At 35.6% G+C, this 26,049-nt stretch overlaps 1 protein-coding gene across 4 annotated transcripts in view; it reads left to right on the plus strand.

Moving 5' to 3' along the window:
• ebf1b (EBF transcription factor 1b) overlaps nucleotides 1-26,049 on the plus strand; it is a 177,768-nt gene that overhangs the window by 132,831 nt on the left and 18,888 nt on the right. For 2 of the 4 annotated variants that reach the window (XM_051677466.1, XM_051677468.1), the window contains exons 9-11: nucleotides 198-331; nucleotides 8,013-8,139; nucleotides 20,883-20,971. In XM_051677466.1, coding sequence (XP_051533426.1) covers nucleotides 198-331; nucleotides 8,013-8,139; nucleotides 20,883-20,971 — 350 coding nt within the window. The remainder of the gene's footprint in view (nucleotides 1-197; nucleotides 332-8,012; nucleotides 8,140-20,882; nucleotides 20,972-26,049) is intronic. The other 2 variants (XM_051677467.1, XM_051677469.1) reach the window with 1 other exon arrangement.

A 26,049-nucleotide genomic window follows, 5' to 3' on the forward strand; every position in this document is an offset into this window, starting at 1 on the left:
CTAATGTTTCTCCACCTAATATCTCCTTTTGTTGCTGATGTCTGCCTAATCTTAAATGTCAAAACTTTTACAAATCTTACAGTCATGGTCAAATAATACAAGTGTTGGGTGGCTGCACTAAGCACAAATTATTTAACTATTTTCTCTTTTCCTTTTCTCACCCATCCTGCAAATTGGTTCTGTTGTGTCTCTGGAAGCAGCCGCACCTTGTATCAAAGCCATTAGCCCCAGTGAAGGCTGGACAACAGGGGGTGCTACTGTCATCATCATTGGAGACAACTTCTTTGACGGATTGCAGGTCATCTTCGGCACCATGTTGGTCTGGAGCGAGGTGAGTTTACGAGCGTTTCCAACCATACATTTTCATCAGTCCTGCAGATCTTCAGATTTCACTGCTGCCTGTTGCCAAGTTGAATTTCAGAATGAAAGTCACTAAAGTGAAAGCATTTTACTGGTTATTAGAGTTATAGAAAGTTAAAGAGAGAGTCATGCTAGCTAAGAATGTTAGGAGAATATCTAAGCTGATGCTGCCATATTTGACATAAAATCTGCCAATAACTAGAGTGCAACAGTCTGGTTCTGAAAGTAAACATCCCATTAATTTAGGGGAATTGGTCATTAATGTAAACTTATTGACCAGTAACACTTTATAATAACTTCCATTAATAAATCATTAACAAACATTATACAATGCTTAACAGAACATTAGTTAATATACAGTATATTCAAATAGTTAGAAATATGAGATAATGCACTTGTTAATTAATTTAACTAACATTACATAATGCTTAACAGATCATTAGTTAATGTACATTCAAAAACTTACATATGTTATTAAGCTTTCTTTCATATATGGCTTTGCACTTTTTAACATCTATTTAAATATATATATATTTCTTATAAATGATATATAATGATTAACAGATCATTAGTTAACATACATTTGAATGCTTACAAATGTCATTACATTTTTTCATAAATGATTTATAACCACGGCAGCTAAAAACCGTTATGCTCTATTGTTGAATTCTTGATTGAGATTCATTGAGAGACATTCCAAGGTGTTCGTTTTCTATAACTGCACTACTATGAAGAAGTTCCAGGTTTGTTGACCACATTACAGTTCCATTTCACTTCGCCATGTTCTTCTGAACTAGTTACAGTGACTTGGGCTGTTTAAGCAAAATTGGAAGCGCAAGTACATAGCACTACATAATTTTAGGGAGCAATTTAGAGAGAGACACCTAAAAAATGTCTTGACATAAATGCATTATAGAGATAAGTAAATATTGTAACCATTGTATAAGCAAAAAAACTCCAAACCATTGAAGTATTGAAAATTAATGGCCGCCCGGGGTGTAATGGTTCTGCTTAGCATCAAGGCCTCATTACCGCCTAAGAAGTGCATTTATTTTCAATAAATCAACAACCTGTCTTCAATTACTTTTAACATAATATTTTAAAAATCTTAAAATCATGGCATACTCAATGGAGAGTTAATTATTAGTCATACTTAAGTAAGGGTGTACAGTCAGCTGGTTGTTATCGCACGACAGGGTGACGCAAAGCTTATTACATGGCTACTAACCAAATAAATAAAAAATGGACATTAAATATTGATAATATTGAATCAAATATTGAAAATATGTTATTATGTGAGAATGAAAGAAATCATTGAACAGCTGATTTGCATCTCCAGTTTGCGTCGAAGTTATGGTGTTTATTTTGCAAAAATGTCCATCTGACTGCTCATTATCCAGCTTATTATAATATTACTTGCCACATAAATAAATGTTAATGAAATATTGATCTGCATTAAACTTATGCTATTATATGAGAATGAAAGAAATTGCTAAACAGCTGATTTGCACCATTGGTTTACTTCAAAGTTCTTTTGGTGTTTATTTTGCGAAAATGAACATCTGGCTGCTCATTATCCAGCTTATTACAATACTACTTATCTAATAAATAAATAAATGAACATTAAATATTGATCTCCAAGGAAATTGTGTTATTATGTGAGAAGAAAGAAATTTGCACCTAAATAAATGGAAATGAAACATTGATATGAGTTGAAATTATTTTATTAGCTTACTTTGTATAGGTCACAGAGTGATATCCCTCTGGAGTCGACAGAAGCACCAGCGAGATCACTTGGTTTTTTGTCTTATAAAAACCGCAACGACTTAAAATACTCTGTCATTTATGGTCATACAGATAAGAGGAAGACATCATTCGAAACTTTAAAGGGTCTACTTTTATTTGTGTCCACTCACAATAAAAACAAAACGCAGTGCTTTTGTAAAATACAGAAAACAAACAGGATGCACTTTCTGCTGCCTCTCTCTCCATAAACTTTCTTCTGGAGCATGTCACAAAAATGAACCGAAACTCAATGTATAATTGTCGCACAGATATGATAAATATGTCTATAGAAGCCTTGAAATGTCTACTTTTAAATGAGCCTATTCAAACCCAAAACAAATATTCTCAGATTATGTAATGCATATGAAACTAATGAGAGGTACAGTTTTTCTGTCTCAGAAGCGCTGTTCAGGACACACTCATTTTCAGAGCGCACTATTCACATGGTAATGACCTGGATGTGTAACAGTAGTTGTCTTGGAGTGGAAGAGGAAGAGAGGAAACGCAGGAGTAGATACTTAAGTACTTTAATAATAAACACTGGAGTGGAACAAACACTGGAGTGGAACAAACAAATAAAGCTCAACGTAACCATTAAACGTAACACTTCGAGGTCTGACAGGGAATGAAAAAAACAGGAGGGTATTTATACAAAAAGGAACTGATGATGAGATGGAGGACAGGTGAGGAGGATTGGAAACAGGTGGAAATGATGAGGGCAGTGGAATCTGGGAAATGTAGTGCAAGGAAAAACTTCAATATAAGAGTCCTTGAAGAATATGGGGGAGACAGACTGTGACAGGATGAAATTTAAGATGATACACTACTCGCGCAAGGATTTTCTCCCCTATTCTACCCAATTTGGAATTCCCAATGTGCTCTAAATCCTCATGGTGGTGTAGTGACTCCCCTCAATCCGGGCAGAGGACGAAGCTCAGATGCCTCTGTGTCTGAAACAGTCAATCCGAGCATCTTATCAGGTGGCTTGTTTAGCGCGTTACCGCCGAGACCTAGCGCGTGTTAAGGCTTCACGCTATTCTCCACGGCATCCAAGCACAACTCACCAACATTATAGTGACCACGAAGAGGTTACCCCATGTGACTCTACCCTCCCTAGCAACCGGAGCTTAGGAGCTTAGGAGACCTGGCTGGAGTCACTTTGCACGCCCTGGATTCATGCAACTCCATGGGTGGTAGTCAGTGTCTTTACTTGCTGAGCTACCCAGGTCCCCCCTCTCCAGCTGATCACTGACAGTGATGAAGAATTCACCTTTCCATCTGAAGAAGAGCACGACTCTGATGATGAATGGTTTCATTTTAAAGAGCGAGTATATAATTCTGATGATTAAGTCATTTATTCCTACTTGCATTAGTTAACATGTTGTTTTAGATAAGCATGTACATATTTTACTAGTTTGGCTATATCAGACCTATAATCAGACTGAAATCAACACAAATTATACTGTGCACTTTGTTGTAAATAAACTACCAAAAAATACAAAATAATAATAATAATATTCTGTGTGCTCAAATGTGCCTTTGACCCTCTTTGTTTACATTTTGATTATATTGTGGACTTAGTCATAAATAAACTACCCAAAAAAAATAAAAATAAAAACAAACAAAAAAAATCTTCTAGTCTCCTCACATTCATATTTTTTGTTTCCTCTCAGTGGCATTCCACTTTGATAGCCCCATTAGGGGGTGGGCCATTATCAACCTAGTTGTGGAGCATATTCATGACTATTGACACTTCCTCACACACAGCCTTTCTAAAACAAAAGGTGTCATACAATGTAGTGTTTTATGTACATGTATGGACATGATGGTTTTCACAACATGTTGTAACTACAACTCTAGCCTACAAAATTAGCACTCAAAAGTCTTGTGAAAAAAATTGTATTATGTGTTTATGGCCCTATATCAGTGTCACAAATGTCAGGGCACGTAAATACATCTCCAGGATCCAAAAAACGCCTCAGACTCCAGAAGGTTTAACAGAGAAAAGCACTCCCATTACAAACGGTCTGTTTAATAGAAGTCCTTTGATGCTATTTAAATTGATTATTTAAAATGGTTATATCCATCACCTTTCACAAAACCATCAGAGTTGCCCATTCTCCTTTCAGAATACATTACCGACACATTAGGCCGACATTATGCAGATGATTAAGTTACGGTGCTTAAGTGATTAAGATATGTAATGCTTTCAAAAGCTGCTCAATTGTGTTGACATGTCTTTGTACAAGGAACCAGGTAGCTTAGCTGGCTGCTCAATAATAGTCTATTTAAGAAACACACACACAAATACTTTGATGTAGTACTTTTTAGTGCAACTGCTTATATGAAGACAGCCACTTGTCATGAGCACTACTGAGTGTTCATCATAGCCATCGACTCTTGTACAATTTTCCCAATACATGATTAACAAGCCCCCTTGATCTGCTTATACTAAGTGCTATTAGCTACCAGTGAAATGAGCTAATGGTGTGTATGTGTGTGTGTGTGTGTGTGTGTGTGTGTGTGTGTGTGTGTTATCATGAACTACATCTGGTACCGATTAAATTAACTGTGCAGAAATCTCCCTATAACTGTTCCTGTGGACCTTGTAACCTTTTGACCTTTACCTCCTGACTCCATGACCCCCATACACAGGGGCCCACACAGTTCCCATCAGCTGCAGTGCCAGCAGGGATCTGATTACCGCTGATAGCATCTAACGAGGGAGGAAAAGAACTACAGAAGGGGAAGGTCCGAACCTTCTGTTCTCCTCCTACCCCCTTCACTGCCCTGCGAACACACACATATTTGTCCATCGTTCTTAAATAGCAGCATTCATTACCATTACGTTTAGAAGAATCATGGTCTTTTTGTGGACTCATAATAACCCTGATGTCTTTAGATCATGTATATTTGTAGTGTACAAATGGGCAGTTGGGGACAAATAACCACTTGGGGGGTTCAGAAATAACCTTGATTGTCCCAGAGAGAGTACATTTGAAAAGCAATGAGTGCAGCACTCGACTCAATTTATACTCCCTTTGCCCCTTTAATTCTAACAACATGTCTACACTGGATATGAGCCAGACTGATCTCACGGTGAAATCAAAAACAGCAGATTTAAAACAGTTATGAATAGTTCTGTTGACACTATCAAAGATCATTGTGACTGGCATCCAGTAAACACCACAAGAGCATCACACGCAGCAAAGATACGTTCAAAAATAAGAGAGATATATCCACTGCAAGCCAAAACTGCTCCAGAAATTATTAGTATCTATGATATGTTTACCATCTTTGGCATTTTGTTGTAATGCAGATCACAAATTATTAAGCAACTGCTTGAAGACGCGGTTCCATTATTAAACGTTAAATGGTTATTGCTGTTATTAGTGGTATTGTGACAAACTTATTTAAACCTGGGTTCTCACAAAATAGCACTGAGATGAGTGACTGATGAAAGATTGTGAGCACGGATATTTGATTGACAGAGAGAGCACGCATGTTGGAGGGAGTGAAACTGAGAGTGCCAGGCTGATCTCATAAAATTACATGACTGTGGCAAAATGTTTGCAAAAAGAAATTACATGCAAAATGAAACTGCACGTTTCACCTCAGTTTACCAGTGAAATATCCAGTGGAGGGAGCCAATAGCTATTGAAATTGTGTCATAATGAGAGGCTTTTTAAGTTGAACGCTAGATGGAGGTTTTAATGAGTAAAATGTACCTCCTTAATCCAAAATTTTAACCTTTAGGATAATGTCCTAAAAGCAAATGAGAGGTAAACAAAACAGACATCCTTAACCTAATTCAACACCTAAACCTAACCAATAGTGTCGTAAAAGCAAATGCGATGTGAAAAGCTAATTTTCTAATGCAACCACATCATATCGTGTCACTTCTATGACACTTTTGTCTCACATGTCAACTTGTGTGGTTGGCTGGGCTTGAGCCTCAGTCTTCCAAGTCCAAAATCCAACACTCTATCAGGTGAGCTACCGATCAAGCTAATCACATTGGAATAAGTGTGTAAATGTAGGTGAGTCTGTAATACAAGCATTAAAATGTTTAGTTTTTCAAATGATGCGTTAGAGTAAAAGTGTTTTGATAGCATAACATAGCAGTGAACGTGGCACGTAAAACTAAGTTTGCAAAAATTCAATTATACTAATGTTTATTCTATGAGACTGGTTTCTGAGACTGTCTCAATCACTCCACACACCATCTGTCGCAACTCACGTTACATTGAGTATACTCAGATTTGTATTTGCATCTTTATTTGTTTTTTAATTAGTTTTTACATCCGTTTGCAGTATCGTTGTCCTATCCGTGTCTAAAGGTACAGCGAGTCAGAATCATTACAGTGATGACTCTTGAAAATGCTCACCTTAATATTCATACACATGTAATTCAGAAAAGACTCTTATATAATTTGGCGTGAGTCCTGTCCTACGGTTCATCACTCTGATACTTGCTTGAATCATCAGATCCTGCCGGAAGCAATGGCGGCAGGGGAGCGGAGCTTACCCCCGCCCAAGAAGGGACCTAAACTGGTGGTGATGGGGGTGGATGGGGGTGAAAACAATTGTTGGAAGTATGCCAAGAATGAGAAACACCTGGGTGGGCTTATAAAGCGGAGGCTGTATTGTAATTGGATGAGAAGCCTGATAGAATGAATCCCGTGAGTTCCTGCTAGAACTACGCTTATACTTGCATATCTGAAAGTGTAAATTTGCTATTGCTTAGAATTGCCAATAACTCACCCTCCAGTGACCATATTGTCATGCTTTGAGGGCTGAGCATTCATTCATTCATTCATTATGGTAGCAGTGTATGTGTAATTTTGTGTGTGCTGCAATTAAAAAAGATAAGACCTAAATCTAGGCACGATCGACCGATCACAGATTTGAGACAAAGATCGGCCAATCTAGATCGGTGGCCAATTGATCGGTGCATCCATAATCAGAGCAGTTGATACTGATCAGAAATGGATCAAAGAAGATAATAAACCAGGACAGTTTAACGTACAATCATATACACAACAATTGAATGATATAGTGACTATTCACAATTTGTTCCCTTATACTGTACATAACCTAAAATATTGATAGTGAAAAAAAAAAATTTCATGTCCATGTTATTTGTCAGCTACCCAATATAGAATCCAGGTACCCTCGCTCTCTCGCAGTGAGTAGGTGAAAACACACAGGCAAGTCACTTGTATTTATTTGCCCTTCAGGTGTGTTGGTACTCTTTGGGCTGTGAATAACAAAAGCTGATTGTGCATAGAAATAAGAGCATGCTGACATAATGCCTCTGCTTTTTAAACAGACAGTGTCTGAATGAGCTATTACAGTACAAAAAGTGCTTTAAAACCGACGGCTTTCCTTAGCAGACACTTTTGGTATAGAACAAATTATAGTTCATTAATTAGAAGAAGAAAAAAAAAAAAACAATCACAAATCCAGGTTCTCCCTCCTCCGGGTCTTCTACTTGGGGCAGAATATGGGACAGAATCTTTAAAAGAAGTTAGTCACTGTAAATGTTTCCTTCTGCATGTTTAAATCTGGCACATTCACAATACATGCAAGATTACACAGAATAGACACTGTACAGAAACCTCACTGGTTCTCGCATGCATTACACATGTTCTAAGTTTGAATTTATGGAAGTATGGATGAAATTTGAGAACTAGGTACTGGATAAAAATGTATATCTGGTGCTTACAAGATGAAGAAATTTTCATTTTTGGGTGAACTTTCCCTTTAAATTGTCGTCTTTTTTATTATAAAGAAAAATATTATCATTATGCACACATCTTAAAAAGGTTCTTGATAACAAAAATCTCTGTCTCTCTCCTCCACAGCTCATCACACCTCATGCCATCAGAGTGCAGACCCCTCCACGTCATATCCCCGGAGTGGTAGAGGTCACGCTCTCCTATAAGTCCAAACAGTTTTGCAAAGGCACACCAGGCAGATTCATCTACACAGGTAAGCCTTGCCATTTAACCTCAAACAGAAGGAAGATAATACTTTTGACATGTCTCACCACTCTCAGTTGAGCACCCCAGTGGAAAGAGCTTGGTGTTGTGAACCAAAAGATCCTGGTTCATCGTTGTGTACCTCCTCTATCAAATTCCATTTGGTTTTGTCTTCTGTCACAGTACCCTGATTGTCATTGTAAGCTGGAATATGCAAAGTGAAGCTATAGGTCTCTGATTTATTTGATTGGGTTTTATTAAACTTAAAACACACTGACATCTGTAGTACACTGTAAAAATGTTTTGTCAGGACAAATTAGGTTACCGGTACATCAACAAAACTCATTTCTATAGGTTATATAAAAAAGAAATAGAAGCCACAGTATGGGTAACAATTGCAGGTTTTTTCAGTGTAGACATTCTTAATGTAATTCTGTTAACACATCTGTAAATTATCATTTCTAGTGTATTAAAGTGTTAGCAAGGCAAACCATACTTTTATTTCATTCTCCCTTTCACCGCTCCTCATGTACCGACCTCATTTAAACTTATCTTTATAGATAATTTTAGTCTTACTTACGGTGTGCTATTATACATATTATATGTTAATTCTTGTGCACAGCCGGCCGAAAACAAGGCGATTGCTGAGTATTATGACAATGTTTATTTTCACAGAACTAAAGCCTGAACCCTACACTTTAGGCTTTAAAGCTAAAACTTTAACACTATTCTTTTGTTACCCAGCAAGCACTGGTATTTCCTTCTGGAAAGGCAAACCTATGTTTCTTATGCAAGTCCTCTTCCTCGTCAAAGAGAGCACAGAAATACGTCAGCTGTTTCAATAGTTTGCTAAACATTACTTAGCGCTGCATAAAGCAGTTATACATCTGTGTGTTTACTGAGAGTTTAAGGATACTTTTAATGGAGAATGAAAAATAAACTGTGTTCTATATATAGGATTGCTCTTGATTTTTCTAACTGGCACAGATAAAGAACAGGCACACAAAACTGAACTCTGTTCAAAAGTACAGCTTTGTTAGCTCAATTAATGTTGATGGAGAGAATATAATGACTACTGCTCATAAAACCTGTTACAGTTAAGTAAGAAAACAAGTTGCATTTTATAGGCCTCCATATTGAAGCCATTTAAACAGAGAAGCAAGCTGTGCAACCGTAGAGCACACGGAATATACAAACAAACAAACACATAAATACCTATATTTTAAACATATCTACAGCCTCTCTGTCCATGTCTTTGTCCTCTTTATGTCTTATTGATTCTTTTATTACAGTATCTTGTCCATCTTCCAGTTTCAGTCCGAATGAAATGCAAAAGTGTAGTGCGTACATGCAAGGAGGTGACAATTTGCTGCCAGTTTTGCCAGTGTCTATTAGGCAACATCACTGTAAAAATAATTGATTTAATCAGTATTTTTGTCTAGTTTTACTGTAAAAATATCTAAACATTTTTAAAACAACCTAAATTTGGAGGAGTAGTTGACCTTTCTTACACCATTGCCAATTTGTTATTTTTTTTCTAGTCCACTACATTTTGTTCGATTTAGGCTTAAAAAAAAAAGATAACTCAATATATATTTTCTGAAAGAGTGGGCTAATATGTTATGCAATTTTGCTTCTCAAATAAATTAATGGGATGTTTTAAAATTATTATTATTATTATTTGCATTTCTCTTTCCTCATACCTCAAACCCGACTGATCAATGCTCACTTCTTCCTTGAGGTCAACGGTCAATTTCCTGACAGTTCATTGGCTAATTTCATGGTTTTTCTGTTTCTTTTTTTCTGTGTTTGCTTGCTGATGTTAAATTATCACACACACCCACACAAACAAAACTTGAAAGTGATTCGAAATCAAAGGCGAATTAAAGAGAAGCATAGCTGTGATCTGGTGCACAGATGGGTCCTTATGAAAGGGTGTCTGACTCCTTCCACTGAAACACAGAGAAAGAGCAGATAACAGTATGTGCATCCACAGAGCTTAAGTGCCATTATAGATGTGGTATAAGAGCTGTAGGTGGCAAACAGTGACACTCAAAGAAAGACACAGGTGGCATATTTCTTTTTTTATTTCTTTCACCCACTGTTACGAGTACATTAGCCATTTTTTGCCATACACTGGGCAGAAGTTACTTGAAAATAGAAGAAAATATTGTTTAATTAATCCCTTTTACAGTATATGCATTTAGATATTCTAACACAGTGGTTCTCAACTGCTTCTGGAAAAAATGTTGCAGGAAAAAAACAGTGTTAAATGCAAATAATAAAATGCAATAATTATGCATGTTGGAATATCTGAATGAATAGGCTTATGGATTTTTAAAACTAAAGAGAAAACACATCCCATATCTTTAGTTTTTTAAGTTAAAATCTGTCTGTCCAATCAAACTCAACAGTAGTTTGGTAGACACCAGCCAAATTAGGCAAATGGACAGGTTGTATGACAACCCTTCATTCTTAAAAAACATAATATTAATAAATCTAAAAGAGTAACCAAGTATATTTTTGTTACTTCTGTATGATAAACAATTATGATATTTTATCGGGTCACCACTTGATGTCCAATGCAAAATCTGGATCCTGAACCAAAACCAGTTGAGAACCACTGTTCTAAAAGATGTCACAGGTAAAATCCAGTCTTTTCCAATAAAAAAAGCACAAACCTCTAATTATTTACCTTATTCTTGAAAATTATCCACAGCTGTCACCTTTTGGGCATTACAGAAGTTATGCCACTGGCACATGAAGATGGCAGCTGGCAGGGATATTAGAAGTACCCAGTAGACAGCTGCTGATGCTAATCAGCCTCTGTTAGCTGAGGCCGCTAGCAAAGGCTATTTGCATAGAACACTAGCAAACCTTTAGAACTAATTGAATCAATACAGGCAAAGCCACGGAAGCTCCCTGCCAGGCCCAGGCCGGGCATTAATCAATGGCTACCTGGAAACTACAACTGCAACATCAGAATCTATAAATGGTTAAATCAGTCAACCACAACAGGAATGTAAGCTGAGTCAGAGGCCTTGCAGATGATTACATGAGAAAGTCTGTGCTTTAAAGTCGAACCGAAATGCATGTTATAAGTGATATGTGTAATCTTATCAATGTCAGAATATGTTCTCCTATGCAGAGTCAAGTAAAATTAATCCAGGCTTAAACCAGCCTGAGGCGGTTTGCTGGTAATAGCTGGTTTAAGCTGGTCTAACTTGTCTCCCATCCTGTTCAAGCTGACATTCAGCTGGTTTCTCAGCCTGACCAGCTTATAGCTGCCCAAAACCCCTATAAAACCATCAAAACAGACCGGCCTGACCAGCTAATACCAGCAAACCACCTTAGACTGAATTAAGCTACAGTAGGTATTTCAGCAGGGTTTCTGTTTTACTTCTGTCTCTCTCATCCTGGTGTTTCAGTTGTACTGGGCCCTGTGTACAGATCCCTGGGGACAAACTAATACATCTCATATAATTGACAATGTAGGTTCTGTGTAACTTCTAAAGCTGAATGTCAGCGCTGTGTGTTTGTTAGTAGGAAGTGTAAAGTGCCAATCGATAAACCGTTGGAACAACAGAGACAAATCCTGCCTATGGAACTGCCATAACATCTGCATGTATCTTAGGGAACCAGATTTGGCAAAGCGACGCAATATTATTGTCTTTTAAATGGAAAGAACACAATTCACCAATCTCAGCACCCATTTCAGGTATCAGGATGGCATTTATCCTACACATATTTACCATTTAACTTTTTGATTTGTAACTAGTAGCACTTAATATATATAAATAAATAAATAAATTAGAGACTTTAATCTTTTGTTTGAAACAGGTTTTAATGTAAAAACCTAATGAGGTTTCTTACCAGATGTAGTTTCATTGGATTCTCCCAAAGACAAACTACACTGTGATCGCCGCCATGTCGTTTTGTCACATGACTCCATACGTTTAAAGTTTAACCCTTTACTGACAGTCCAGAATCTTCTGAAATTAGATGAGATAAATTAAATTATGCATTGCATACAGCGAAGCCAAAACACAATGTCCTTGCAGAAGGATGCAGGGTCGCACAAGGTTAAAGTTAACATGAAAAAGCCTACCGGGTCTCAAAGAATCACATTTCTATACCTACTGTACATATTTGAAAATTTATTTTTACATGGCTTGTTGGACATATCACGATAGTTTCCTGGTGAAATGAACACTATATGAAATTAATTTAATTCCCTCTCACACAAATCACAGCAGATTCTCAGTTCATAAACACTTACTTTTCCTCACATAATGCTATCGTATGACTTCTAAACACTTTTAATATAGCACGTTTAAGGCCATACATTTTAGCATTTGCATTACATAATCAACTACATTTACAAGCTTGTTTGAGTGTGATCAAATTGTGTGGTAGCTCAACAATTATTATTATTATTATTATTATTATTATTATTTGACAGGAAACAATGTTTAATTAAAAATATAAATATATATTTTCTGAAACTTAAAAATACAATCAATCATTTTGTTGTTGTAAAGCCAATGAAAATATTGGCAAAACAAGATCTGAACTACTTACCTTATTGGACCAGCAGAACCAATCCATATTGTTGAACCCTGCTTTGTTTTTCATTAGTACAAAGTGCAAAGATGAGTCGATTACAATAAGACCAAAACTTGAATTAAAAAGTAAGTAGGGTCAATTTTGATTTCACGTTGACTTCAAAAGGTCAGTAGAGCAGCAAAAACAACTAGTGTCCTATAAAGTAGTGCAGAAAACTGAATGGAAATGTGCTTCATGGGTGACTCAATTAGTTCATTTTTTGCACCCAGTTTGACCAAATATCGCCTCTTGATGGCAAAAGTTTTTGCTAATAGCTCTGCTGGCTAGACGGCCATTAATTGGTGACGTTAAACATACTTAGGGATCTAACGCTGCCAACTAAATGTTTTATTGTCGGAAGGGACAAGCACCTCCAATTAGATTACAGGCAATTTCTGGATACAGCAAGACCGAACTGTTCCTGCAGCGGTCACAATGGATTGAACTGAGTCTAGTAACACTGTATATCTTGAATCATGCACACACATATGCAGTGCTAACAAGACCCCAATGGACACGTTTTAGAGCTTCATTATATAGAACTGTCCTAGTGGAAAACAAGAACGTAATGGAAATATATTATTAGTCAGCACACCAAGCAGAAAAAAACATAAAAACAGTTTCATATTTTTCAAGTAATGGGAGAAAAGCCCCAGTAGTCTAAAATGCTTCATATTACATGTTATATATTTGTATTAAATGTATCCTTCAGTCTGTTAAAGTACACCAACGCACTTCAGACCAAATTCAGCAGCACCTCCTCTACACCTGCCTCCTACATCTTTTTTAGCGTATCTGTTGTTTTGTATCATAAAGATGCAAGTAAAAAGAGTAATAGAGAAAAGGAAGTAAAGAGAAAGAGAGAGGGGGTTTGAAAGACACAAGAATAAGATTGCTCTGTATTGATCTCAAAGTGGTGTGGCTTGGAAAAAATAACTCATCTATAATAAGGGGGGAAGAATGAAGCAATAATTCAGAGGTATCGAACGCTGCACTGCCGTGGGTATTGATCCCCAGAGCTCTTGCCTTGAGTTCGTACCTGGTGGAGAAAAAAAACAACAAAAAAAACATGTGCCCTTTGGGAAGAAGGAGGGTAGGAGATGAAGAGGGGGAGGGAAGTGGTGACATTCCCTTACTCATTACTGCACTGTAGCAGAAAGAAGATTGGAATGTTTTAGTTAAAGACGACTATGCGATCCATACAGTCATAGTGCTGTCACAACCCCAGGCTAGATGGTTCTAGAAGAGAATCAGTTCTATTATAGATATGATTAGTTCAAACTGATTCATTAGCTTCAATCCTTCAAGTTGATTAGATAAAATTTTTATTGATTCAGTTTTTCGATTTGATTCAAATGTTTCAAAAAGAATGTTTTATTGAAGACAATTCATACTGTCATAGTGCTGTCAGAACCCCAGACTTGCTGGTACTAGAATAGAATACATTCTATTGTTTATTATATTTGTTCGATTTGTTTAGTTAAATTTGATTCATTCAATTCTATTTGATTTGATCAATTTAAAGGTATAGTTCACACAATAATGAAAACTCACTCATAATTTATTCACCCTCATGCCATCCCAGATGTGTTTGACTTTGTTCTGCTGAACACAAACGAAGATTTTTAGAAGAATATCTCAGCTCTATTGGTCCATACAATGCAAGTAAATGGTGGCCAGACTTTGAAGTTCCAAAAATTACATAAAAGTAGCATAAAAGTAATCCATAAGGCTCCAGTTGTTAAATCTATATCTTATGATATGTGTGGGTGAGAAATGTCCCTTTAAGAAGAATGTTTCAGTGAAAAACAAGTCATACCATCATAGTGCTTCAGAGCCCCAGGTCTGCTAGTTCTAGAAAACAATGGATTATGTTATAGATTTGATTTGTTCCATTTAATTAGTGATAAATGTAACTTGATTCAATTTATTTGTTCGATTGAATTAGTAAGATTTGATTCAAACTCTAAAAAAGAACGTTTTAGTGAAAGACGATTTATACCGTCATAGAGGTGCCAGAACCCTGCTAGTTTTCGAATAGAATTGATTCTATTTTAGATTTGATTCATTTGGTTTTATTTACACCACATAAGAGTAATTCAAAAGTCACATTTAACAACAACAAAAAAAAAGGTCTACAGGGAGTTCTAAAGTGTCTGAAACAGAAGAGAGTTATTTTTAATGGTTGGGGTTCATTATGGAATGAGTAACAAATAGTCAAGTACGCACTCAACTACTACCGATCATGCAATTTGACTATGGTCAAATTAAATGACCTACATCAGGCTCCTCTGGCCAAGCCCCCTCATCCCTATCTATCCCTCTACCCACACCATTCTCTCTCTCTCTCTCTCTCTCTCTCTCTCTCTCTATAGATAGATAGATAGATAGATAGATAGTAGATGGATGGATGGATGGATAGATAGATAGATAGATAGATAGATAGATAGATAGATAGATAGATAGATAGATAGATAGAACTGAAATTGTATTACAAATTGTATTACAGTGCAGCTGGATACTTCTTTCACTCAGGCTATTTTGGTTGATTTAACCGCTTAAGCTACCAAGGGAGAACTATAAACAAACATCCCTGTGCAAATTGATGCCATGTGGTATTAATATGAGGAAAACAATAAAATAGTTTGAAGAAGTGGAGTTAGGCCAAGCTATAAATACTTACCGTGTGGTTAGCGCTTGTTTCACATATAGTGAATACTGCACTCCGCTACAGTGAAAAGTTAGGCCAACAACAATCCCACTTCCCTATTTTGGAAAGATACGTTTTCATACAGTAGAGATATTTAAAAAGTCGATGGGCTTTGTTCTCATTCTCAGAACTTGGGATTTGGCCCTCGGTAGCCCCTTAAATCTACTTTAAGAGATAATTTAATTAACACTTTCTATGAAGCTCAAACATATTTATAATGCATTATAAATATGGGCTTCATAAAAAGTGTTACAGTTTCTTACATTTAAAGTGAGGGTTTAGAGGATGAGGCAGCCAAATAAAAAATTCATTGAGTATATTGGAACCTCATATTCTCTTGAGGGATGCATTGCCTTATAAGCCTGTTGTGAAATAGGAGGAAAGGTTCGATCTTTTATAAGAAATGTTCTGCAAACCGCTGTTTGGTTTGGTAGGGTTATTTTTCTACAGGATCATGGACCATGACTGCCCAAACTGTTTGACTGCACAAAAACATGCCATTGTACTTTCATTTGTGGGCATATAGTGTACTTCCCTCCAAAAGTATTTGGACGCTTAAACCACACCTAAACATTTACCTAAACAAATCAAGCATAAAACAATGTATGAAGTTTATTAGAAAATACAAAACCAAGTGGTATCTGCAAAAAATCTCCTTTTCCAAAGCTGCACTTAACATGAATGTGCAAGGATGCTTTAAGAGTTACTTAGGAGAGTCGCTGTCCATACTTGAGGTGCTGAAATGTGACTGTGTTGTGTCGCTCGTCATTGTGCTTAACTTTATAAATACTTAGAATTTCCCTTGCAGAGAAAGTTTACATTTATTTTCTTAAATACTCAACCTAAATAACTACAAATTTAAATGTAGTTTTGTGATCATTATGTGCAGAATTAACGATCTTTAGACAATCACTGCTTTGTTCATCAGATGTGTAACTGCAATGTTTCATTTTCACAAATTCTGTGGGTTGAGGTGCAATTGCTTCCATGGTCAGTGAAGACATATGTAAATGGACTGTGGTTAGCCACTGAGTCCCTGTGAATGATTCTGCCAATGATCAAGCACATATAGAATATAACAATGTTCACCGTGTTGTCAGCAGAGTGCAAAATAGAGAGCTGGAGAGTTGGAGGCTGCACTTTAGGAACATTCACTAATCAAGCGAAGGTCTGTTCTTTGATCCCTAAAGTAATAATGGCAAATGTTGCACATTGTTGTGCATACGAGAGCGACCTTGAGTGTCTATGAGGAAGATGAGTAGGTTGTAGAAGAGAAGGAAGGTGGGAAGATGTTTTGAAAGCCAAGATAGACAATTACATTTTTACCATTAAATATAACATCTCCATTCCCTCTTAATTTAATTTGTAAAACAATCGTGCTGCCACTTTGTACCAACTACGTGGTCATGCACACAAATACATGTAGGTAATGTATAGATTTAGGATATTTATCTATTTTATGCATTTATTTTAAACTATGTAATTATCTATAATTATACATTAGATAGCCTTATTAAAAATATATTGGCTAATTGATATGATAAATATACCTATATAATTATATTCTATATAGATAAAATAAACACAATTTTAAATAAAAGTATCTCGGTCACATTGTATACTGCTGTATAAAGTGTAATAATCTCAACATTAACTGTATTAAATTGTTTGAAGTGTTATTTTGCAATTGGCTACATGTGTTTGCATAAGTCTATGTCCTTACGATGCTCTTAATCGCTCTCCAGAAAACTTGTAGATCTACCATGATTTTCATGTACTACGTAAGTTTCTATGCTTTTGGGAAACAGCCCGTAATTCTAAGATGATTCGTACGATCGTTTTGGCAGTCAACTTAGGCTTACGATGCTTTTGGGAAATAAGGCCGTGATTTTTTGTGGATGTATGAAGTCAGATACATCCACTAAAAATTTCACCAAAAACATTGTCCAAATACTTTTAGTTCTAGAATTTTGAACAGCATATCTATGGTTTAAATCATTTTAACCTTTTTTTTTTTTTTTTTTTTTTGTGAAATGTTTTGCTTAAAAAAGGTATATATTTAAAATAAATGACACTTGATTTCATATTTTGCAATTGTATTCATGTCTGTTTGGTTTAACATCTTCAACAAAAGGAGGCGCTATATTGCGGAAAAAAAGTTTACGCTTTAAATGTTCAAGTATCCAGATACATAAGTCAGGTATATGGGGTATCGTTTGAAAGATTAGAATCTGAACTTGTCATAGATACCCATCACTTCTGCATTTACTATACATAAAATAAAAAAATAAGGCCTGAGAACATTTGTGTCGCAAATCAGCACTACCTAGAGGTCATGTGGAAGAAATATTAATATGAATATAAAACTTTTTCAAACCATATATCAAATGAAATCTCTCATTCTCAGGAATAGCTAAAAAGTAAAACCCCAAATAGCTAAAAACTTTATCTGCTTTTACCTTAGGCTATTTTCTACAAAATTAGCTATTTTTTACTCTGTGAGCTTGCTTGTGTGAATAATCTAATGTTATATCTTAGATATCAGAAAAAAATATGCAATCCAGCGGGAAAAGCATACTAAACATATCATCGGAAATATATGTTATCGACTATTGATGAAAAAATTATATCATCTCAGCTTTCTAATGACACCTAGATTGAACTTCTAGTCCACTCAGAGGCCGAGGTATTTGATGAAACAACGAGGGTGGTGCATAAAATGAAAATTAAACTGAATGTCTATGGACGTGCACATCTGTGAGGGCTAAAATGCAATAGAGCGCCACTTACATTTCAGATCAGCATTTTGTGATGGAAGGAGATTGAGGAAAAAATATATTTTCTAGTACTTTCTATCATCTAGTGCAAAAAACTATTCGGAGGGAGATAGATTGAACAGAACCAGAATTAAATGCTGACAAAATTTGGACAAATTTTTATTTTGTCATTTTTTTTTATTTTTTTATTCTATTCATAATAAATTGGATGTTTATTGTAAACATATACATTATTTATTTATTCTGAAAAAAATGGACACATTTTTGGCAATTAGTCCACAGTATGTGTAAATGGTGAGCTTTTAAATTTGAGTGTGAAAAATTGCAGACAGCAGCCCAAAAATGCACCAGAGTTGAAGAGGTTAAAGGAAAATTGATAAATTCTTTGAGACTTTTCCTATTCAAAACAAATCCCAATCGTTATCTTTACGTCTTGGGATCTTCTGTCCCCTGCATCCATCTATTCTCTCTCTCTCTCTCTCTCTCTCTCTCTCGCTTTCTCTCTCTCTCTGTCTCTCTCTCTCGCTCTCTCTCTCTCTCTCTCTCTCTCTCTTTGCCTTCCTCTTCGTCGACCTCTGGGTCTCTCGGTAAGTGAATGTTTTCCCCAGGCTGAGTGAGAGGATTGGATAGAATGTAGAAATCAATGGCAATAAGAGTGGAGTGAACTACTCCTGACACCTACAAGCATGTGGATGTGTTTCCTAGTGCAATGCCTCATCCATCTCCATATCAGTAAATTAACAGATGCCACACACACACACACACACACACACACACACACACACACTTGTTGGTGCAGCTATCATTATGAGGACTCTCCACAGACATAATGATATTTATACTGTACAAACTATAGATTCTATCCCCTAACCCTAACCCTACTCCCAAACCTAACCCTCACAAAAAACTTTCTGCATTTTTAAATTTTCAATAAAACATCGTTTAGTATGTTTTTTAAGTGATTTGAATTATGGGGACACTAGAAATGTCCTCATAAACCACATTTATAGCATAATACCCCAGTAATTACCAGTTTGTAACCTAAAAAAAAGTCCTTGTAAACCACTTAAATCTGCCCCCACACACACACACACTAATTACTGACTTTTTTTTTCTAGTTTCTGTTCAGTTTTAGTTTTTAGAAAATATTTAGATTTTATTTTAGTTTTAATAATAGGACAGAAAAATTGCAGTCATGCAGTAACTCATGTTATTTAAATATGTTTAATGGCATTACATTTCTCATTGCCATCTATAGTCTTATCGCTATCTAATGAAATCTCCTTGTTTCATAAAGGCAGGTTGCACTTGTTTCAGATGTATTAAACATTTAAATAAATTTGTGTTCACAAATAAAAAAAATATTTTGTTGTATTCAAAATCCACTTGGCATAAAATTCTGAGAACACACTTGCCCCCCTCAGTTTGAATGTGCATGACACTTCTTATTGCCTAAATAACTGTGAACAACAACACTTACAGTCATTAACCTTTGTGTTCTTATACTGTTGTTAACCTGTATGTACTTAATGGCCACATGACTTTAATATAACGTCAACAGAACTTACTGTATGTAAACCATCTGCTTCAACCGACAGGAAAGAACCTACGTTTCATGCTCCAGTTGCCCCCCCCCCTCCCCAACCACTCTTTCATTTTCTCTTCCTCTTTCTCTCACTCTCCTCACACCTCCATCCTTCAACAGCTTTTGGACCAGACATTATTTTAAGATGCTATTTATGAGCGTCTTACAATACAGTAAATATTCATATTTCGGACTAAAAAGGAATTTTGAACAACAAACAGTACTAACCAAACATAGCGGACATTGCACAACCTTGTACCTTTAAAATTCATATTAAACATACACAAAAATATATGCTATGTTGTGTTGTATTAAATGATATTATATATTAATTTTAGAAATTAATTTATTATATTATGTAATTATATACATCTGATTGGTATTTAATGTACATAAAAAAAATGTATTATGCAGTATATGAATCAAAGTTTCATGACATTTCTAACTATAGATGAATAAAACATGCAGCCATCAGGAGTTTTTGTTTGGTCGCCCACTTTTAAAGAGGCTCTTAAACTGTGGGTCTTTACAAATAAAGCAGCATCATGAGCAGGAACTTCTTCCATTTACTTTCCATTACAGGAGCAAATGGTGTCTGACTGTTAATATCTCTTCTGTCCTCCATCTCATCTCTCTCAAATTGAATGACAGTCTTTCAAGTTTTTGACAGCATAAAGACTTTGCAAATAATTGCTGCGCTAAATGTAAAACATAAACGTCCTATGATTATATGCTACAGTATATGCGTTTGCTGCACTTAACATGGGCGTAAGGATTCCTAACAATTTAAAATGACTTCCATTAGAATTACTGTATATATTAATCTTAAACCTTTTTTGAGTTATTACTTGAAGTTATTAAATGTGTTAAATTATGTAAAATTATGTCATCTTTGAACATCCATCTCCAGGCTTTTAATTCCCAAAAATGTATTCTTGCAGACTTTAAAACAATGTTTGAATTATGTCAAAGCTCTTGGATGTTTTAGAATTTTTTGACAGGAAACATTGACAGGAAAATCTTTAGTAAATTCCTTTAGAGTAATGCATTGTCTCTGCTTTTCTTTGTGTTCGCAGCCTTGAATGAGCCCACCATAGACTACGGTTTTCAGAGGTTACAGAAGGTGATACCTCGGCATCCTGGAGACCCTGAACGTTTGCCAAAGGTACGGCCTATTAATAGCATTTCCACTATTCCAACCAAGACAGAAGTAACAGGTTCAAAATCAGTTGAAGGAATATGAAAGGAAATGGGACCATTACATTATCAAGATTCTACCATAAGGTGTATCATTGCTAAAATTGCTAAAAATGCTTCCACCCTTAAAAGTGAATTAAATAGCTGAAATATTTAGAGGCCTCAATGCACAACAAGACACACTTGTTCTCAACTGGTTTTGCTTTAGAACCCAGATTTCACATTGGACAATAAGTGACACAATACCAAACCCGTAACTCGTATTTAGCGGCCTATTTTAAAAATGCTAGCACTAAGCACAGCGCTATGCCATAAGACATACTCGAAAAGTCAATGGGCATGGCCAGGAAGTTTTTGTATTGTCGTGCAAGTATGCGCTAAGTTTAGGCGCAAGCGGGTTAGGCGACATTGCAAGCGCAAAGCGCTAATGGGCTGGGTCAAGTTCAAAATGAATTTTGAGGTTCTTCTCTGACACCGTCTGCGTCCTGTTATACAGTCCATTTCCTGTCAAGCACCAGTGATATAAACAAAGACAGCACATTCATAAGAAGTTGGTAGTGTAAATGGACTGCAATAAATTAGAAGAAAAGTAATATGGACTCATTAACTGCATCGTTGTTGAATGTCTGGCATATTTCTATGACAGTGACACACTCCTTTTATATGCATGGAAAATGTGTTTCTTGTAAGTATTTGGATTTACACTCCGTTAAATTATAGAGAATGTAAGTATTATTAATCATTTTCATCTACTGACACACAAAGCATGGCTAGTATTAACAGTAATTGTATCAGTAGAAGTATCACTTCATTTTTACCAGTCGATTTTGATTTTGAACAATTAAGTTTATTTATTTATATACACGAAAAAAATTTGCCAAAATTATTTCAAAATTCAAATTACACTTCAAATTAATCAGAAATATGATCAAAATAACAAAGTGGTAAAAAAAAAAAAAATCATACCAAATCCAAACATTTTACTCTCTCCAACTTCTTCCTCCAAACCCTTTTGTAGTGACTTCAAAATCACTCTACAACAACAGGTGGAAAACTAACAATACGAATTAGATCTTACATACAATTGTAAATATAAGCATAATAATCATTATTTATTATTTATTTATTAATAATTTATTATAATTATTAATAATAAAAAAAATATGACCTAAAGATAGTTTTACACAAATCTCATAAATATTTGTTTCATAAAACGCCTGTAACAGTAATCGTCATGGATTTAATTTAATGTTCCACTGTATTTTCAGAGTTTGGAGATGGACTTTATTACCACCTGCTGGTGGAATCTCCAAACTGCAAATGCAGGAACTGAGTTAAGTCTTTGCACTTAAAACAGACCTGCTTTTGAGACGTCTTAGCGCAATGACGTATTTCTCAGGAAAATAGCAAACTGCACTTGCGGCACTTCATTTACATACAATACACCCATAGTTTGCGTGCATACACCCACAGATAGCGCAAACACTCCCACCCATGCCCACTTGCGCTTTGTGCTGGCACGAAAATTGCGCTTAGAATAAGCACCCTCACCATGCTGACATCTGCCTAATTTAGCTAGCTTCTGGGAAGGGACAGATAAACTCACACTAAAATGCTGTAGAGTTTGATTGGATGCACAATCTTTGACATCAAAAACAAAGATATTATAAAGTGTTTTTATTATAATTTTTTTTGGATTTGCATTGTTTTACCCTCATCCGTGACCCATTTTGGTTGGAACTCGCCAGTTGAGAACATCTGCTATAGTGAACTAACAGGTTTATCAAGAAGCCATGTTGGGTGGGCTGATTCATGAATTATTATACAGCTGTATGCATTTCATTTCACATTCTTTTATTAAGTGTTTCCAGATCATCTTTCCATGATTTAGAATAAGTGCTACAGCATTTGCTGTTTCATCAAAGTAATGATTCTCACTTAAGAAAGACTGAGATGACGGGTTGGCCGTCAATGTATGTCGTTATTGTCATGGTGATGAAACTCATATGTTAATAATTCTGCTTAGATGAGCATTAGAGTCTGTTGCAAAAGGACAGGGAGAGTTGCATCATGCAAAAAAGCCTTCTGTCTGTTGCTGTTGTTGTACATAGACAGAGGTTATGCATGTGTTGTGCTGCTTATAAATGGGTCCTCTGGGTGTAACAGGTTTATAGTTCTTAAGATCTGTTTTTCAGGTTGGTCCCTTTGGTTTTGAACAACAGCAATTATTTGAGATAATTAATATCGAGGCAATCACCTTTCAAAGTGCAACCTTCTAAACTGTAGAAGTGTATACTGTGAGTTTGTTGTTTTCATGAGAGGATGAGAGGCCATGTGTTTTTGTATACAAGTTTGGTCATGTGCTGTGTGCTTATCGTATATGCATGTGTGTGTACGTTTTTTGAGGTGTGTGTGTGGGTGAGTTTAAGAGCGCAGCACCCAGAGGTGATCCATCATGGTGAAGTCAGCTGTCCAGCTTTGCCTCCCGGCAGGTCAGCGATCGAAGTCTCCACTGGCCGGACTTTATTATTGCTCCACCACCAGTAATTGAGTCACAGCAGTGTGTGTGTGTATGTTGGAGAGAAGGCAGAGAAATGATTCCAGCACACTGGCACCTCTGACATTCAGAATAGTGTTGAGTTCGACGAAGAGGTCGGACATATGGAGGAACAGAGAATCATACATTATCTCTCTCTCTCTTTCATCTTGGCTGCTGTCCCATTGGCAGTGGCTGCATCACACACATTCACAAACACACACTCGCTCTGTTCCTCTCTGCCCCATCGATTTTCTCGTCCTTATTTAGGTAATAACAGTTTGTTGAAGGGGCTCGCTTTTCAAATGCTCACCTCAATCATACAAGCCAAACACAGGGACTACAGGAAGAGAGAGAGAGGCTGTGACACACACATACTAACCTAAATAAATAAGGACGAACTGTAGATTTCTATTGCTTTATATTCTATTGATTTATATAATATAATGTAAACATAGAGTGTTGTTGTAGATAAATCTGTTTATTTTGATTGATTTATTTTGCTGATTATAATATTTTTAATGTCATATTATAATTATTAATAATTATACTACGCAAATCCTACAACATATACTGTATATATATATATATATGATTTCTATTGTTTTTTTATAAAGTTAATTATACTACACTCTAACACCAACCCAAATCATAACCATAGAAGAAAAGAAGAAAAATATTTATAAATGTTTATATATTTATTTTAACATTTATGTAATTATTATTAATAATTTGAAATCTTTTTTAATAAAAAATGTAATTATTAAAATAAATTTAATTAATTATATATTTAAAATCTTATATATCATTATTACTTTTGAGAATGTCCCTGGATGTCCCCAAAGGAAGGTTTGGTAAGATTGTGTTTACCTGCATCTATTTTTTGCATTTTTAGAATACTATATATATATATATAAATATATATATATATATGATTTATTTCTGAATAATTTTTACCCTTGAGGACACAGACAAACACACACACATACAATACCTGAGACAAGCATAGCTAAAGATATTTCTGCTTATTATGAAGTTATGTGTTCACAATGTAATGGAGCTACTGTAAGCAGTTTTAATAAATAATATTAATGCAGGATATTTGCTATTTACGGGTTTTTAAGTAAAAGAGATATTTATGACTTCACACAGTTTTGCTATTTCCGCTTTTTTGCATGTGAAGCACCTTTGTTTTATGATTATTTGTTGAACAATACATGTAATATATTTATTTTCCCACCTTTTTATACTTCCCTCAGTCAGATTTCATTAGCCAAACAATTATGTGACAGTCTCCATATTCTCCATAAGTCTTTGAAAACCCTTTGAAAATATTATTTTGAAGTGATATTTGACGGTGTGGTTCCATACACACTTAGTTAAGATTTATGTTCCTGGTTGAAACCCAGACACACGGACAGACATGAGACAGAGAGGACAGATGGTGTAGTAGCCCGTGTGAAAGGATTAGAGAGGACGACAGAAGTGTGAATGCTCTACTGGACATTGACAACGAGATCTGCAACTGTTAAAGTGACACGTACCAGTAACAAAGTTCCCATTTTGGAACTGTGAAGTCTTGGGAGAGTTGTATTAGGAACAGGACTAAATTTAATGTGTTATTTACTGGTAATCTTCCTCTCTACCAAAGCTCTCAAATTTCATTCATGATTATGCATATTCAAACATGGCAATCAGTCTTGAGGTGCCAAGGTTTGATGACTGCAAATATGTCAAACATACATTTAGAGAAATTTTATGTCCTTGCATTTTTCAAAGGCAACAAAATCATCATAGCCATTGCCCTATTTCGTATTTTACTAAACAATCAAATTTTTTAGATTAGTGACAGAAAACCTCCCTATGAAACCTGATTTGCAAAATTCATCACATATATTGTAAACTTGTAGTCACCAATTTATGATGTCACTGTTAACGGAAAGTATGTGATGATGTCATGCTGCATCAGAGCTGATCTAATAAACACTGTGAGCAAATTCATACAGCTTAGATCACTAAAGAGCTTGTATCAGTTTCAACATGACGATCCATGGTGTGCCAATTCTTGTAATGTGTTTAGAGCACAGCTACACAACATTGGGGGAAAGATGACATCATGCACAAATAGGCACACACATACACACAGATAAGGTGATTTCTTTTTAAAGGCAAATATATCTAAACTCTACAGTATATTTTTGGTTTGTGATTTCATTATGTTGCATTCTCTTATAATCATATTTCTTTTGACGATTTTTAGACATAGAATCGAATTTATTTATGCGTTTGGTAAAGTATGTAAAGTATTTGGATGGTTTCTGGTTGCCAAACATAAGTGGAACATGTCCATAGTTAATGTGTGAACTTGAGGGGAACTGACTTCATAAATCCACTAAAATCACTTTGTTTTTAAAATTGCCAATTGGATGACAGTATGACTTGATGTATAAATTACTAGGACCTGGTCCAGAGACAAAGACATATATAGAGTCTTTCCTATTACATTTTAC

Source organism: Myxocyprinus asiaticus, chromosome 38 (assembly GCF_019703515.2).
Source record: "Myxocyprinus asiaticus isolate MX2 ecotype Aquarium Trade chromosome 38, UBuf_Myxa_2, whole genome shotgun sequence".
NCBI classification, from domain to species: domain Eukaryota; kingdom Metazoa; phylum Chordata; class Actinopteri; order Cypriniformes; family Catostomidae; genus Myxocyprinus; species Myxocyprinus asiaticus.